This window comes from Trachypithecus francoisi, unplaced genomic scaffold (assembly GCF_009764315.1).
Source record: "Trachypithecus francoisi isolate TF-2019V2 unplaced genomic scaffold, Tfra_2.0 Lachesis_group19, whole genome shotgun sequence".
NCBI classification, from domain to species: Eukaryota; Metazoa; Chordata; class Mammalia; order Primates; family Cercopithecidae; genus Trachypithecus; species Trachypithecus francoisi.
Window position 1 is genome coordinate 1,782,694 of NW_022681464.1, and position 14,459 is coordinate 1,797,152.

Consider the following 14,459-nt stretch of genomic DNA (forward strand, 5'->3'; position numbering starts at 1 on the left):
ACAATTCTTTGATTGGAATTCCATTTCCAGTTGTCTTGGGATCTGATCATTTCGGTTGTTAGACTTTCTACATCTTTCCCATGTAATTACCTTCGATGCAGATTGGGCAACTATTTTTCCTCGAGTTTTTGCACACAACTTTATTCTGTAGATACTATGTGCAGTGAGAAAAGAGAAAAAAATCTAATTCTCCCTTGGCAGATCTTTGATGCCTTTTAATTCTAACCTTGCTATATCTAGATGATTTATGATTTCTTAGAACTGTCCCTGTTTGGTTGGAAAAATATACTTTACCTCAAAAATATATTTTATTGTTGTTACTATCATATCTATTACAAAACATCCTATCTCACATGAGCTGCTGAGTCACCTGTTCTTAACTAAGAGATGAAAGCCATAGAACTGATTTTAAAATGCTGTGTTAAAAAAAAAAAAAAGTCAAATGGCACAGCAGAAATCACCAGGGTGTATATAATAGCTTGAGAGTCTCTTTTCATGCCTTCCTTCAAATAAATGAAATACTACCTATAAATCCTTTTTTTCTGATAATTTTTAAAGCTGAAAAAGTATCACTTACCTGATTAAAGAAATCTAAAGCATTCATCCAAGTATTGGTTCATCAGCAATCAGACATGACTAACAGATACCAAATATGTTGGAAGATATCACTTGATTATTAATTTCCTATTTAATAGGACATATTAATTTCAAGCACCCATCACATCATTGTTCGATGGAATCACTTGACCTTTGTTTTCCCACCACTTCCCCTTGTATTGTCAGTGGAGTGTGCTGTGGAAAGGTGCCTAGGGAATCAGTACAAATGCACATGAGCTAGGATCTAAAGCACTGTGTTGGGAAGGAACATTCTAGTACCACAGTCATAGGGAAATTAATCTTTGTAAGGGATAAGAAGGTTAGAATGCAACACATTTTACAAGACACCTTTGCTATTATTCATTTGTTCTTATTAAAAAGAGAGGAAAATCCATTACACTGACTTCTTCCTGCTCCAAAACCTCGGTCCACTGACAGTGTTGGAAATGGCACAGGCCGGAGAGTGAACTGCGGGTGGGGATATCCACAGGTGGGAGATGGGAGGATTCCTGGGTACTGGGCACTTTCTAGGGTCGGCACAGGGATGGCACTCACAACAGCTGCAAAAGAAAAAGGTTAATGGGCTTTTTGAATCTTATGTATTCACTCAACAAGCAAAAAGAAAATGGTGGAATTTTCAGATCCTCAAATCTATACACACTCTTCATAGTATCAAGTAGGTTCCCCTTACTTACCTCTCTCCACCAATCTCACTTTTACTTAAGAAAAGACAGCTCACCCCTTAAGCATCATACTATGAAATATTATCCTACAGTTTAAAACATTCCAGGGCTCCAAACAAAGAAACAGTTAATCAAGTTACGGTAAATCCACTTTAACATTTTATTTCGGTCATGTTGTTTGCTTGTCTTAGTCTTAGGCTTTCTTCTAAGGATGAACTATGGCATTAGAAAGGTTAGGTTGTTCACAAATCAAATATATTGTATAGAGTGGGCTGAAAAAGTGTTAGGAATTTTCCATTAATTCTATAAAAGAATGTATTGCTCTTGAGGGACAGTCCAGAAACAGAGAGAGAGAAGCAAGGTATTGTCTCAATGGTCATACTTAGGATTTATCTTTAAATAGAAAACATCTTCAAATACCCAAAACAGTGCAGCTGAGTGACATATTAAGTGTAACTGAAAGTTTTACAGGAATATCAACTTTTTTTAGTTACACTGGCTGAAACCCACAGAATAAAAACATACACAATATCTTCTAGGTTTAGATAGTATTGTTCAATTTCATTATTCCATAGCTATTCAATTATATATTATTAAATATTTCAATTGTAGTCAATCTTTATCTTATATTATCTTATAAAATGTTTAGTATTCCCTATCTTTTATTATGCCAAAACAAAATTTAAGTCAGCTACCTGAATGTTCCGTTTTAGCTGTATATTCCTGTCTGTGAAATTAATAAAATAATTTGTTATTTATTTAGATGGTAATGCCAATAACTGGAGTTCAACATACACATACGTGCATGCACATTTACTAAATGAAAATCTTTTCCTTTGCATATTTCTCATTTTATAATTTATAATCGTAGAAACAAATTACACTGCATATTGTAAATCAATGAGAAACAACATATAGATTTCTTTTAAATTCTAACTTAAAATTCAGATTAAATATATAAAAGATACAAGATTTCAAAAGGGCTGCTTCTAGTAAACTGGCTATTAAAATTATATACCAGAATTTATTTTTCAGTATATTTATAATATTTCTTAAAATACATATGAACATGTTTACTTGAACTGAAAAATGAAGTCAGACTGTTTCAGATATAAAGTATTTTGCTGGACTGATTTGACAACAAAGAGTGATTCTGCTAATCAGATTAAATGATGAGTATTTCCTATAAATTGAATAAAAATATAAATCACTTAAAGATAAATCACTTCAACAAAAATCGCTTTAGTGAATATCTAAGTGATATTTCAATTTTCCTAATCTTGTCTTTATTTTTCAGTAAAAAATTGTTGAATTTTATTGGGTTTTTGTTCTATCACAAATTCAAATTATTGCTTTGCAGTGTAGTGTGATGACATTAATATAATTTTAAAAAAATACGTGTCACTGTGTATATTAGAAGTTTATGACATGATGTTATGAGACACATAGATACATGTAGATAGATAGTAGGTTGGTTACCATAGTAAAGTAGATTAATATATCTATCATCTCACAGGTACTTTTTGTGACAAAGTAACAAAGTAACTAAAATCTACATATTTAACAAAAAATCCCTAATACAATACAATTGTATTAACTTTATTTTATTTTTTTGAGCATTAAAACATTAGTTTTTAATTTAAGAAAAATACCTGTAACATTTTCTATGTTCATTAAAATGTTTAACATTTCAGATTGATGAAATACCCAGCATCAAGCCATGTAGTATGGCTTTGCTTTCATCAAATAGCATTTTATAATCATAAATTTACTTTCATTCAAATTGTTGCTAATATTTAAACATTATTGTTCTTGCACTTTGTTTTATTGCTTTTGCATATAATAAAAAGCAGGAAAGGTTAATTCATAAAATACAGAAGGCACAAATTTTATTCTGTAGACCAATAACATAACAATTTATAGGCCAATTCATAGGCCTTAGCTGATAATACCTCTGAGAGCAAGTTAAGTAGCTTCAGAAATTTCTGACTTTATACTCCACCTTTTCTTTATTCTTTTTTTTTTTTAATATTATTATACTTTAAGTTCTAGGGTACATGTGCATAACGTGCAGGTTTGTTACACATATATACTTGTGCCATGTTGGTGTGCTGCACCCATCACTCGTCAGCACCCAACAACTCATCATTTACATCAGGTATAACTCCCAATGCAATCCCTCCCCCCTCCCCGCTCCCCATGATAGGCCCCAGTGTGTGATGTTCCCCTTCCCGAGTCCAAGTGAACTCATTGTTCAGTTCCCACCTATGAGTGAGAACATGCGGTGTTTGGCTTCCTGTTCTTGCGATAGTTTGCTGAGAATGATGGTTTCCAGCTGCATCCATGTCCCTACAAAGGACACAAACTCATCCTTTTGTATGGCTGCATAGTATTCCATGGTGTATATGTGCCACATTTTCTTAATCCAGTCTGTCACTGATAGACATTTGGGTTGATTCCAAGTCTTTGCTAGTGTGAATAGTGCCACAATAAACATACGTGTGCATGTGTCTTTGTAGTAGAGTAATTTATAATCCTTTGGGTATATACCCAGTAGTGGGATGGCTGGGTCATATGGTACATCTAGTTCTAGATCCTTGAGGAATCGCCATACTGTTTTCATAATGGTTGAACTAGTTTACAATCCCACCAACAGTGTAAAAGTGTTGCTATTTCTCCACATCCTCTCCAGCACCTGTTGTTTCCTGACTTTTTAATGATTGCCATTCTAACTGGTGTGAGATGGTATCTCATTGTGGTTTCGATTTGCATTTCTCTGATGGCCAGTGATGATGAGCATTTTTTCATGTGTCTGTTGGCTGTATGAATGTCTTCTTCTGAGAAATGTCTGGTCATATCCTTTGCCCACTTTTTGATGGGGTTGTTTGTTTTTTTCTTGTAAATTTGTTTGAGTTCTTTGTAGATTCTGGATATTAGCCCTTTGTCAGATGAGTAAATTGCAAAAATTTTCCCCCATTCTGTAGGTTGCCTGTTCACTCTGATGGTAGTTTCTTTTGCTGTGCAGAAGCTCTTTAGTTTAATTAGATCCCATTTGTCAATTTTGGTTTTGGTTGCCGTTGCTTTTGGTGTTTTAGAAATGAATTCCTTGACCATGCCTATGTCCTGAATGGTATTGCCTATGTTTTCTTCTAGGGTTTTTATGGTATTAGGTCTAACATTTAAGTCTGTAATCCATCTTGAATTAATTTTCATAAAAGGAGTAAGGAAAGGATCCAGTTTCAGCTTTCTACTTATGGCTAGCCAATTTTCCCAGCACCATTTATTAAATAAGGAATCCTTTCCACATTTCTTGTTATTCTCAGGTTTATCAAAGATCAGATAGCTGTAGATGTGTGGTGTTATTTCTGAGGACTCTGTTCTGTTCCATTGGTCTATATCTCTGTTTTGGTACCAGTACCATGCTGTTTTGGTTACTGTAGCCTTGTAGTATAGTTTGAAGTCAGGTAGCATGATGCCTCCAGCTTTGTTCTTTTGACTTAGGATTGTCTTGGAAATGCGGACTCTTTTTCGGTTCCCTATGAACTTTAAAGCAGTTTTCTCCAATTCTTTGAAGAAACCCATTGGTAGCTTGAATGGGATGGCATTGAATCTATCAATTACCTTGGGCAGTATGGTCATTTTCACGATATTGATTCTTCCTATCCATGAGCATGGAATGTTCTTCCATTTGTTTGTGTCCTCTTTTATTTCACTGAGCAGTGGTTTGTAGTTCTCCTTGAAGAGGTCCTTCACATCCCTTGTAAGTTGGATTCCTAGGTATTTTATTCTCTTTGTAGCAATTGCGAATGGGAGTTCACTCATGACTTGGCTCTCCATTTGTCTATTATTGGTGTATAGGAGTGCTTGTGATTTTTGCACATTGATTTTGTATCCTGAGACTTTGCTGAAGTTGTTTATCAGTAAGGAGATTTTGGGCTGAGACAATAGGGTTTTCTAAAGATACAATCATGTCATCTGCAAACAGGGACAATTTGACTTCTTCTTTTCCTAACTGGATACCCTTTATTTCTTTCTCTCACCTGATCGCCCTAGCCAGAACTTCCAAGACTATGTTGAATAGGAGTGGTGAGAGAGGGCATCCCTGTCTTGTGCCAGTTTTCAAAGGGAATTTTTCCAGTTTTTGCCCATTCAGTATGATATTGGCTGTGGGTTTGTCATAAATAGCTCTTATTATTTTGAGGTACATTCCCTCATAACCGAATTTGTTGAGCGTTTTTAGCATGAAGGGCTGTTGAATTTTGTCAAAGGCCTTTTCTGCATCTACTGAGATAATCATGTGGTTTTTGTCTTCGGTTCTGTTTATATGCTGGATTACGTTTATTGATTTGCATATGTTGAACCAGCCTTGCATCCCAGGGATGAAGCCCACTTGATCATGGTGGATAAGCTTTTTGATGTGCTGCTGGATCCGGTTTGTCAGTATTTTATTGAGGATTTTTGCACCGATGTTCATCAGGGATGTTGGTCTAAAATTCTCTTTTTTTGTTGTGTCTCTGCCAGGCTTTGGTATCAGGATGATGTTGGCCTCATAAAATGAGTTAGGGAGGATTCCCACTTTTACTACTGATTGGAATAGTTTCAGAAGGAATGGTACCAGCTCCTCCTTGTACCTCTGGTAGAATTCAGCTGTGAATCCATCTGGTCCTGGACTTTTTTTGGTTGGTAGGCTATTAATTGTTGCCTCAATTTCAGAGCCTGCTATTGGTCTATTCGGGGATTCAGCTTCTTCCTGGTTTAGTCTTGGGAGAGTGTAAGTGTCCAGGAAATTATCCATTTCTTCTAGGTTTTCTAGTTTATTTGTGTAGAGGTGTTTATAGTGTTCTCTGATGGTAATTTGTATTTCTGTTGGGTCGGTGGTAATATCCCCTTTATCAATTTTTATTGCATCTATTTGATTCTTCTCTCTTTTCTTCTTTGTTAGTCTTGCTAGCAGTGGATCAATTTTGTTGATCTTTTCAAAAAACCAACTCCTGGATTCATTGATTTTTTGGAGGGTTTTTTGTGTCTCTATCTCCTTCAGTTCTGCTCTGATTTTAGTTATTTCTTGCCTTCTGCTAGCTTTTGAATGTGTTTGCTCTTGCTTCTCTAGTTCTTTTAATTGTGATGTTAGAGTGTAAATTTTAGATCCTTCCTGCTTTCTCTTGTGGGCATTTAGTGCTATAAATTTCCCTCTACACACTGTTTTAAATGTGTCCCAGAGATTCTGGTATGTTGTATGTATCTTTGTTCTCATTGGTTTCAAAGAACATCTTTATTTCTGCCTTCATTTCGTTATGCACCCAGTAGTCATTCAGGAGCAGGTTATTCAGGTTCCATGTAGTTGAGCGGTTTTGATTGAGTGTCTTAGTCCTGAGTTCTAGTTTGATTACACTGTGGTCTGAGAGACAGTTTGTTATAATTTCTGTTTTTGTACATTTATTGTGGAGTGCTTTACTTCCAGTGTGGTCAGTTTTGGAATAAGTGTGGTGTGGTGCTGAGAAGAATGTATATTCTGTTGATTTGGGGTGCAGAGTTCTGTACATGTCTATTAGGTCTGCTTGCTGCAGAGATGAGTTCAATTCCTGGATATCCTTGTTAACTTTCTGTCTCATTGATCTGTCTAATGTTGACAGTGGGGTGTTGAAGTCTCCCATTACTATTGTATGGGAGTCTAAGTGCTTTTGTAAGTTTCTAAGGACTTGCTTTATGAATCTGGGTGCTCCTGTATTGGGTACATATATATTTAGGATAGTTATCTCTTCCCCTGCTTTTTTTTTTTTTTTTTTTTTGAGACAGAGTCTCACTCTGTCGCCCAGGCTGGAGTGCAGTGGCACCATCTCCACTCACTGCCAGCTCCACCTCCCAGGTTCACGCCATTCTCCTGCCTCAGCCTCCTGTGTAGCTGGGACTACAGGTGTCTGTCACCGCACCCAGTTAATTTTTGTATTTTTTGAGTAGAGATGGGGTTTCACCATGTTATCCAGGATGGTCTCGATCTGACCTCGTGATCCGCCCATCTCGGCCTCCCAAAGTGCTGGGATTACAGGTGTGAGCCACCGTGCCTGGCCCAGCAACCCCTGCTTTTTTTTGTTCTCCATTTGCTTGGTAGATCTTCCTCCATCCCTTTATTTTGAGCCTATGTATGTCTCTGCATGTGAGATGGGTCTCCTGAATACAGCAGACTGATGGGTCTTGACTCTTTATCCAGTTTGCCAGTCTGTGTCTTTTAATTGGAGCATTTAGTCCATTTACATTGAAGGTTAATATTGTTATGTGTGAACTTGATCCTGCCATTATGATATTAACTGTTATTTTGCTCGTTAGTTGATGCAGTTTCTTCCTAGCCTCGATGGTCTTTACATTTTGGCATGTTTTTGCAATGGCTGGTACCGGTTGTTCCTTTCCATGTTTAGGGCTTCCTTCAGGGTTTCTTGTAAGGCAGGCCTGGTGGTGACAAAATCTCTAAGCATTTGCTTATCTGTAAAGGATTTTATTTCCCCTTCACTTATGAAACTTAGTTTGATTGGATATGAAATTCTGGGTTGAAAATTCTTTTCTTTAAGAATGTTGAATATTGGCCCCCACTCTCTTCTGGCTCATAGAGTTTCTGCTGAGAGATCTGCTGTTAGTCTGATGGGCTTCCCTTTGTGGGTAACCCGACCTTTCTCTCTGGCTGCCCTTAAGATTTTTTCCTTCATTTCAACTTTGGTGAATCTGGCAATTATGTGTCTTGGAGTTACTCTTCTCGAGGAGTATCTTTGTGACGTTCTCTGTATTTCCTGAATTTGAATGTTGGCCTGCCCTACTAGGTTGGGAAAGTTCTCCTGGATGATATCCTGAAGAGTGTTTACCAACTTGTTTCCATTTTCTCTCTCACTTTCAGGCACCCCAATCAGACGTAGATTTGGTCTTTTTACATAATCCCATACTTCTTGCAGGCTTTGTTCATTTCTTTTTCTTCTTTTTTCTTTAGACTTCTCTTCTTGCTTCATTTCATTCATTTGATCCTCAATCCCTGATACACTTTCTTCCAGTTGATCGAGTTGGTTACTGAAGCTTGTGCATTTGTCACGTAGTTCTCGTGTCATGGTTTTCATCTCTGTTAGTTCGTTTATGGCCTTCTCTGCATTAATTATTCTGGTTATCAATTCTTCCACTCTTTTTTCAAGATTTTTAGTTTCTTTGCGCTGGGTACGTATTTCCTCCTTTAGCTCTGAGAAGTTTGATGGACTGAAGCCTTCTTCTCTCATCTCGTTGAAGTCATTCTCTGACCAGCTTTGATCTGTTGCTGGCGATGAGCTGCGTTCCTTTGGAGGGGGAGATGCGCTCTTATTTTTTGAATTTCCAGCTTTTCTGCCCTGCTTTTTCCCCATCTTTGTGGTTTTATCTGCCTCTGGTCTTTGATGATGGTGACGTACTGATGGGGTTTTGGTATGGGTATCCTTCCTGTTTGTTAGTTTTCCTTCTAATAGTCAGGATCCTCAGCTCTAAGTCTGTTGGAGATTGCTTGAGGTCCACTCCACACCCTGTTTGCCTGGGTGTCAGCAGCAGAGGCTGCAGAAGATAGAATACTGCTGAACAGCGAGTGTACCTGTCTGATTCTTGCTTTGGAAACTTCCTCTCGGGGTGTACTCCACCGTGTGAGGTGTGGGGTGTCAGTCTGCCCCTAATGGGGGATGTCTCCCAGTTAGGCTACTCAGGGGTCAGGGACCCACTTGAGCAGGCAGTCTGTCCCTTCTCAGATTTCAACCTCCATGTTGGGAGCTCCACGGCTCTCTTCAAAGCTGTCAGACAGAGTTGTTTGCGTCTGCAGAGGTTTCTGCTGCTTTTCTTGTTGTTGTTGTTTAGCTGTGCCCTGTCCCCAGAGGTGGAGTCTACAGAGACAGGAAGGCCTCCTTGAGCTGCTGTGAGCTCCACCCAGTTTGATCTTCCCAGGGCTTTGTTTACCTACTTAAGCCTCAGCAATGGCGGGCGCCCCTCCCCCAGCCTCGCTGCTGCCTTGCAGTTAGATCGCAGACTGCTGTGCTAGCAATGAGGAAGGCTCCATGGGCATGGGACCCTCCCAGCCAGGTGTGGGATATAATCTCCTGGTGTGCCCGTTTTCTTAAAGCACAGTATTGGGGTTGGAGTTACCCAATTTTCCAGGTGTTGTGTGTCTCAGTTCGCCTGGCTAGGAAAAGGGATTCCCTTCCCCCTTGCGCTTCCCAGGTGAGGTGATGCCTCGCCCTGCTTCAGCTCTGGCTGGTTGGGCTGCAACAGCTGACCAGCACTGATTGTCCGGCACTCCCTAGTGAGATAAACCCAGTACCTCAGTTGAAAATGCAGAAATCACCAGTCTTCCGTGTCGCTCGCGCTGGGAGCTGGAGATTGGAGCTGTTCCTATTCGGCCATCTTGCTCTGCCCCCCTGTATTAACTTTAGTTCTCGTGCTGTAGATTAGGTCTCTAGACTTTTTCATCTCACATGTCCGCTATTTTGTATTCTTTGGCCTACATCTCCCCATTTCCTCTCCCCATTCCACCTGTAGGAACCACTGTTTCATTCTCTATCTCTGTGTATTTGAGCTTATATATATATTATTTCACATATGAGATTGTTAAAAGGTTCATACTACCCAAAACTATATGCAGATTTAACATAATCCCTATCAAAATTCTAATGGCATTCTTCACAGAGAGAAAAAATCTTAAAATTTATTTGAAACCACAACAAATATTGAATAATCAAAGCAATACTGAGAAAGAAAAACAAAGTTGGATGCACTGCACTTCCTGATTAAAAATTATGATAAAAAGCTACGGTAATCAAAACAGCGTGGTACTGGTATAAAACAGAAGTGTAGATCAATGGAACAGAATAGAGAGCCCAGAAATAATTGCAAACATATATGGACAATTAGTTTCAACAAGAGCAAAAATAAGACACTATGGGGAAAGAATATTATCTTCCATAAATGGTGCTGGGGGAATGACTTTCACATTCAAAATAATGAAATTGGACCACTATCTCACACCATATAGAAAAATTAACTCAAAATGGACAAAATACCTATATGTATGACCCAAAAGGTAATGCCTAGGAGACAGCATAGGGGAACAGCTCCTTGACTTTTGTCTTGTTTATGATCTTTTTAGATTTCACACCAAAAGCTTGGCTTCAAAAACAAAAATAAATCAATGAAACTGCACCAGACTAAAAAGCTTCTGCACAGCAAAGGAAATAATCACCAAAAGGAAAAGGCAAACCTAATCTTGTCTTTACATATTGTCACACAAAGTGCCTCTCTGTGAAAACAATTTTCAACTTTATTTTAAAATTACTTGATAAATTTTGGTACAGCTTTTTATTGTGAAGCTCCTAGAAAACAAGAAAGTAAATAACTTGAATGAGTAACAAATACTTCTGCAAGTGAGGTGGTTTCTAACATTTTCATTTAGAGCATAATTGAAGGAGAATCTCAGGCAGTTGTTAGTTGAAAAATTATCAAAAATAACAATGAGAAGTCACAATGTGATTTTGGCATGTAATTTGGGAGAACTTCAAATTGTTCAGTGACTGCTATAAAGATCTCATTGTTATAGTACTCATTCATATACATATACACACTATTATATATGCTAACATACGCAAAGGTTTCACAGTGTTTAGATCAATAAAAAGCACACTGGACTAGAGTTAATGCAATAAGCAACATTCATACATGGGTATATTCAATTAATGTACAAAAAGCCCCATTCATGTCATTAAGTGATAACACTCCAATAAAATTTTACTCTATATGCCATTGTGGAGAAACACTAATTGTAATGTTAAGATCCACAAGGAAAGGCCGGGCACGGTGGCTCAAGCCTGTAATCCCAGCACTTTGGGAGGCCGAGACGGGCGGATCACGAGGTCAGGAGATTGGGACCATCCTGGCTAACCCGGTGAAACCCCATCTCCACTAAAAAATACAAAAAACCAGCCGGGCGAGGTGTCGGGCGCCTGTAGTCCCAGCTACTGAGGAGGCTGAGGCAGGAGAATGGCATAAACCCGGGAGGTGGAGCTTGCAGTGAGCTGAGATCCGGCCACTGCACTCCAGCCTGGGCGGCAGAGCGAGACTCCGTCTCAAAAAAAAAAAAAAAAAAAAAGATCCACAGGAAAGAACATTAACAATTAACTGGAAATACAAACATAAAATAAAATTTTGGTGTATATAAATTTTATGCTGCAAAATGTAAGATATATAATCAATAAAAGATCTGCAAACATAAAAATACATCATGTTTGTATGTTTATCTGTGGGGAAAATAAATTATAGATTCTAGTTCAAGGAGAAAAATGAGTGATTTAACTTTTATCTGTTAAGGCTCACATATTTTTTAAGGGGATGATGTTGATATCAAACTACTATGGTATTTTTATGCTTTTAGATTGGTTTAAAAGTGTATTATACCAGAAAAATTTCCTCTTTCACAGATTTTTAATGTATAACAAAATATTTTAAGTGTCAAATTTTAAATATATGACGGGATACATAGTTTTTCTAAATTATTTTAGAGAAGACATGAATGAACATTTGAGAGTAAGTGGTACAAAGCACAATGACTCAATAAAGATATTTTATAAAAAGCACATTATGGATATATAAACACATAAACAGGCTCCATAAAAAGGAAAATTTTAAAAATGACAAGGAAACTTTTAAAAAGAATCAGAGATTCAAACCAGATACCAGCCAAAATGTTGTAAACTCCTTAAAGAAATAAGTTATAATTTTGTTGTCTTTATGTCTTTTCTAGTACAGTGATAGAGATACTTCATATTTTTCAAGTGAGTTAATATGAAGGATTTTCTAGGAGTATTATTTAGAAATCTGTCATTTTAACACACTGGAGACTTTCAGAGTGACTTGATGTATGATTTAGTCTCCTGGGGTATATAGTTACTATAACTATAATAATAATAATAATAATAGTAATGTAGTTGAACACATTTGTAAATACAAGCCATACAAGAGCATAAAGTCTATTTTTAAACAACTCAAATTCCCAGACTCTGAGGCAATCAACTGAATTATTTCACCTGTTTTACTGATCAAAATGGATCACTGCAGTCATTAAAGTGGATTGCTAGATTGCAAAGCATTCCTGATATTGATAATTTTTACTCATAAATGTGACAATGTTAGTCTCCTTCAGATATAGAAGATACTCATTCCACAAGTTGTGCACAATATATTTTATCAAAATGATTATAATACAAACAATAATGTTATTAACAAATATTTCACAGTACATTTAGAAAAAAAGTTTCATAGGTATCTTCTGATTCAGAGCCAAACAAATTTGGAGAGAGAAGCATAAAATAATTTTGCAAGCCATGTAATTTTTTAGTTAGAGTACTGAGAGCACTCTAGAGACTAAACTTACACTGCAGTTCCAAGTCTTTCATTACTGAAGAAAGAAATTTTACTTTCTAATAGTTTTGTATTTTTGCTACTGACCTGATTACAAAGGGTTTACAAATAATAAAACTTTTTTCAAAAATAATAAATCTGTTGTATGTTTCTGCATCTCAAAAGTGCTCATTATTTCATGACATGAAATAGAATAGACAGTATCCCAAAGCTTTGATCTTGAAGTATCTCATTCCATGATTCATTTCTGAAAAGGCACAGAAGTCTACATTTACTTATAACAAAAAATAATCATTCTTAAAGTAAGTTGGATAAAACATTAGGTATTAAGGTATCTTTAGGTATTTTTCCCCTTGATATCAGTTTTGAAAGTCGGAAATACACACACACAAGCACACACACACACAGAGGCTTCAACTCAAAGTATTTGCTTCACTGCTATGTTTATGTAAAACAGCTCAGAGAGCGATATCATCAAGCATTTTCAATAAATATCTGCTGTGTGGAAAAACATGACAAGAAGTCTGTTCTGACACAGCTTTCTGACAATTGAATTTATTTCTGACACTGATGCACAAAGATTTCTCAAGTAGAAATTCCCTCACCAAATTACTTAGCTCCCTGAACAAGGCACATTGGTATTTGAAAACTTCCATAATATTCTTTAAAATGTTAGCACTAAATACTACCTATAGGAAATCAAAAGTAAAGATTTTTTTTAAGCCACAAGATTTAAGAAATAAGAAAACCCTCCCTAGATATTTCTCAATATGGTATTTGATGGAATTGAGAGATTTGTTGAGGAGACGAAGGGGACAAAGATAATGGTATGTCAAAATGAAAGAGCTTAACTGAAATTATTTTTCATTCTGCCTCTTTTTATCTTCTCTTTTCCAGAATGACCTGTGTATTATCTGGGACATTTGGAAATTTAGCCTCTATTGACCTTGATACATATTCATATCTCCTTCACATTTTCAGGTGTTCTTTGATAAGCAAGTGTCACAGCATGACATTCACAAGTACCCACAAACTCCATGGAGGGTCGCTTTTGGAAAAGCCCTAAGATTCATAAATATGTGCTTTTCAGTTATTCTTAACATAATGGTAAAGAGTCCAAATGCTGAAGTAAAACTGCCTGGATTCGTTACCTAGTTCTACTCCCTGCTAGTGAATAAGCGTCATAGCCAGCGTCAAAGATGCCTCCCACTGATCCCACCTCATGGGGTTCACATGCCTGTGGGGTTCCCTTGCACCTTTTACCAGGATTGGTCTGGTGACCAGTAGAATGTGGCAGAAATGACATATATCTTATCTAAGATAAGGTTTAAAAAGATTGCACATGCTCACTCTCTTTCTCTCTCTCTCTCTTCTCTCTTTTAGATCACTCATGCTGGGGGAAGCCAGGTGTCATGTCTCGGGGAATCCAGGTGTTATGTCTTGAGGGCAGGCTGGCAGACCTGTGCATAGGACCATGTGGCAAGAAACTAGACCCTCAGCTCAAGACACTGAAAGAAACCTCATGAAATAGCTTGAAGCTCTGACCCTGAACCACCTAGCTAAACCACTCTTAGATACCTGATTCTCAGAGATGCTATTGAGAAAATAAACAATAATTGTTTTATTTTGCTACATTTTGGGAGTAATTTGTTACATAATAATTGTCAACTGTATGTTGAAGGGCAAATTATTCAAGCTCTGTTTTTTCAATTTCCTTATCTGCAAAATGGAGTACTGATTTTATGATGTGGTTGTGAGGATTAAAGAGATCATCCAAAGAGA

At 37.1% G+C, this 14,459-nt stretch overlaps 1 protein-coding gene across 1 annotated transcript in view; it reads right to left on the reverse strand.

Moving 5' to 3' along the window:
• LOC117063884 (netrin receptor DCC) overlaps positions 1-14,459 on the reverse strand; it is a 153,233-nt gene that overhangs the window by 46,214 nt on the left and 92,560 nt on the right. The window contains exon 10 of the mRNA XM_033177696.1: positions 996-1,157. Coding sequence (XP_033033587.1) covers positions 996-1,157 — 162 coding nt within the window. The remainder of the gene's footprint in view (positions 1-995; positions 1,158-14,459) is intronic.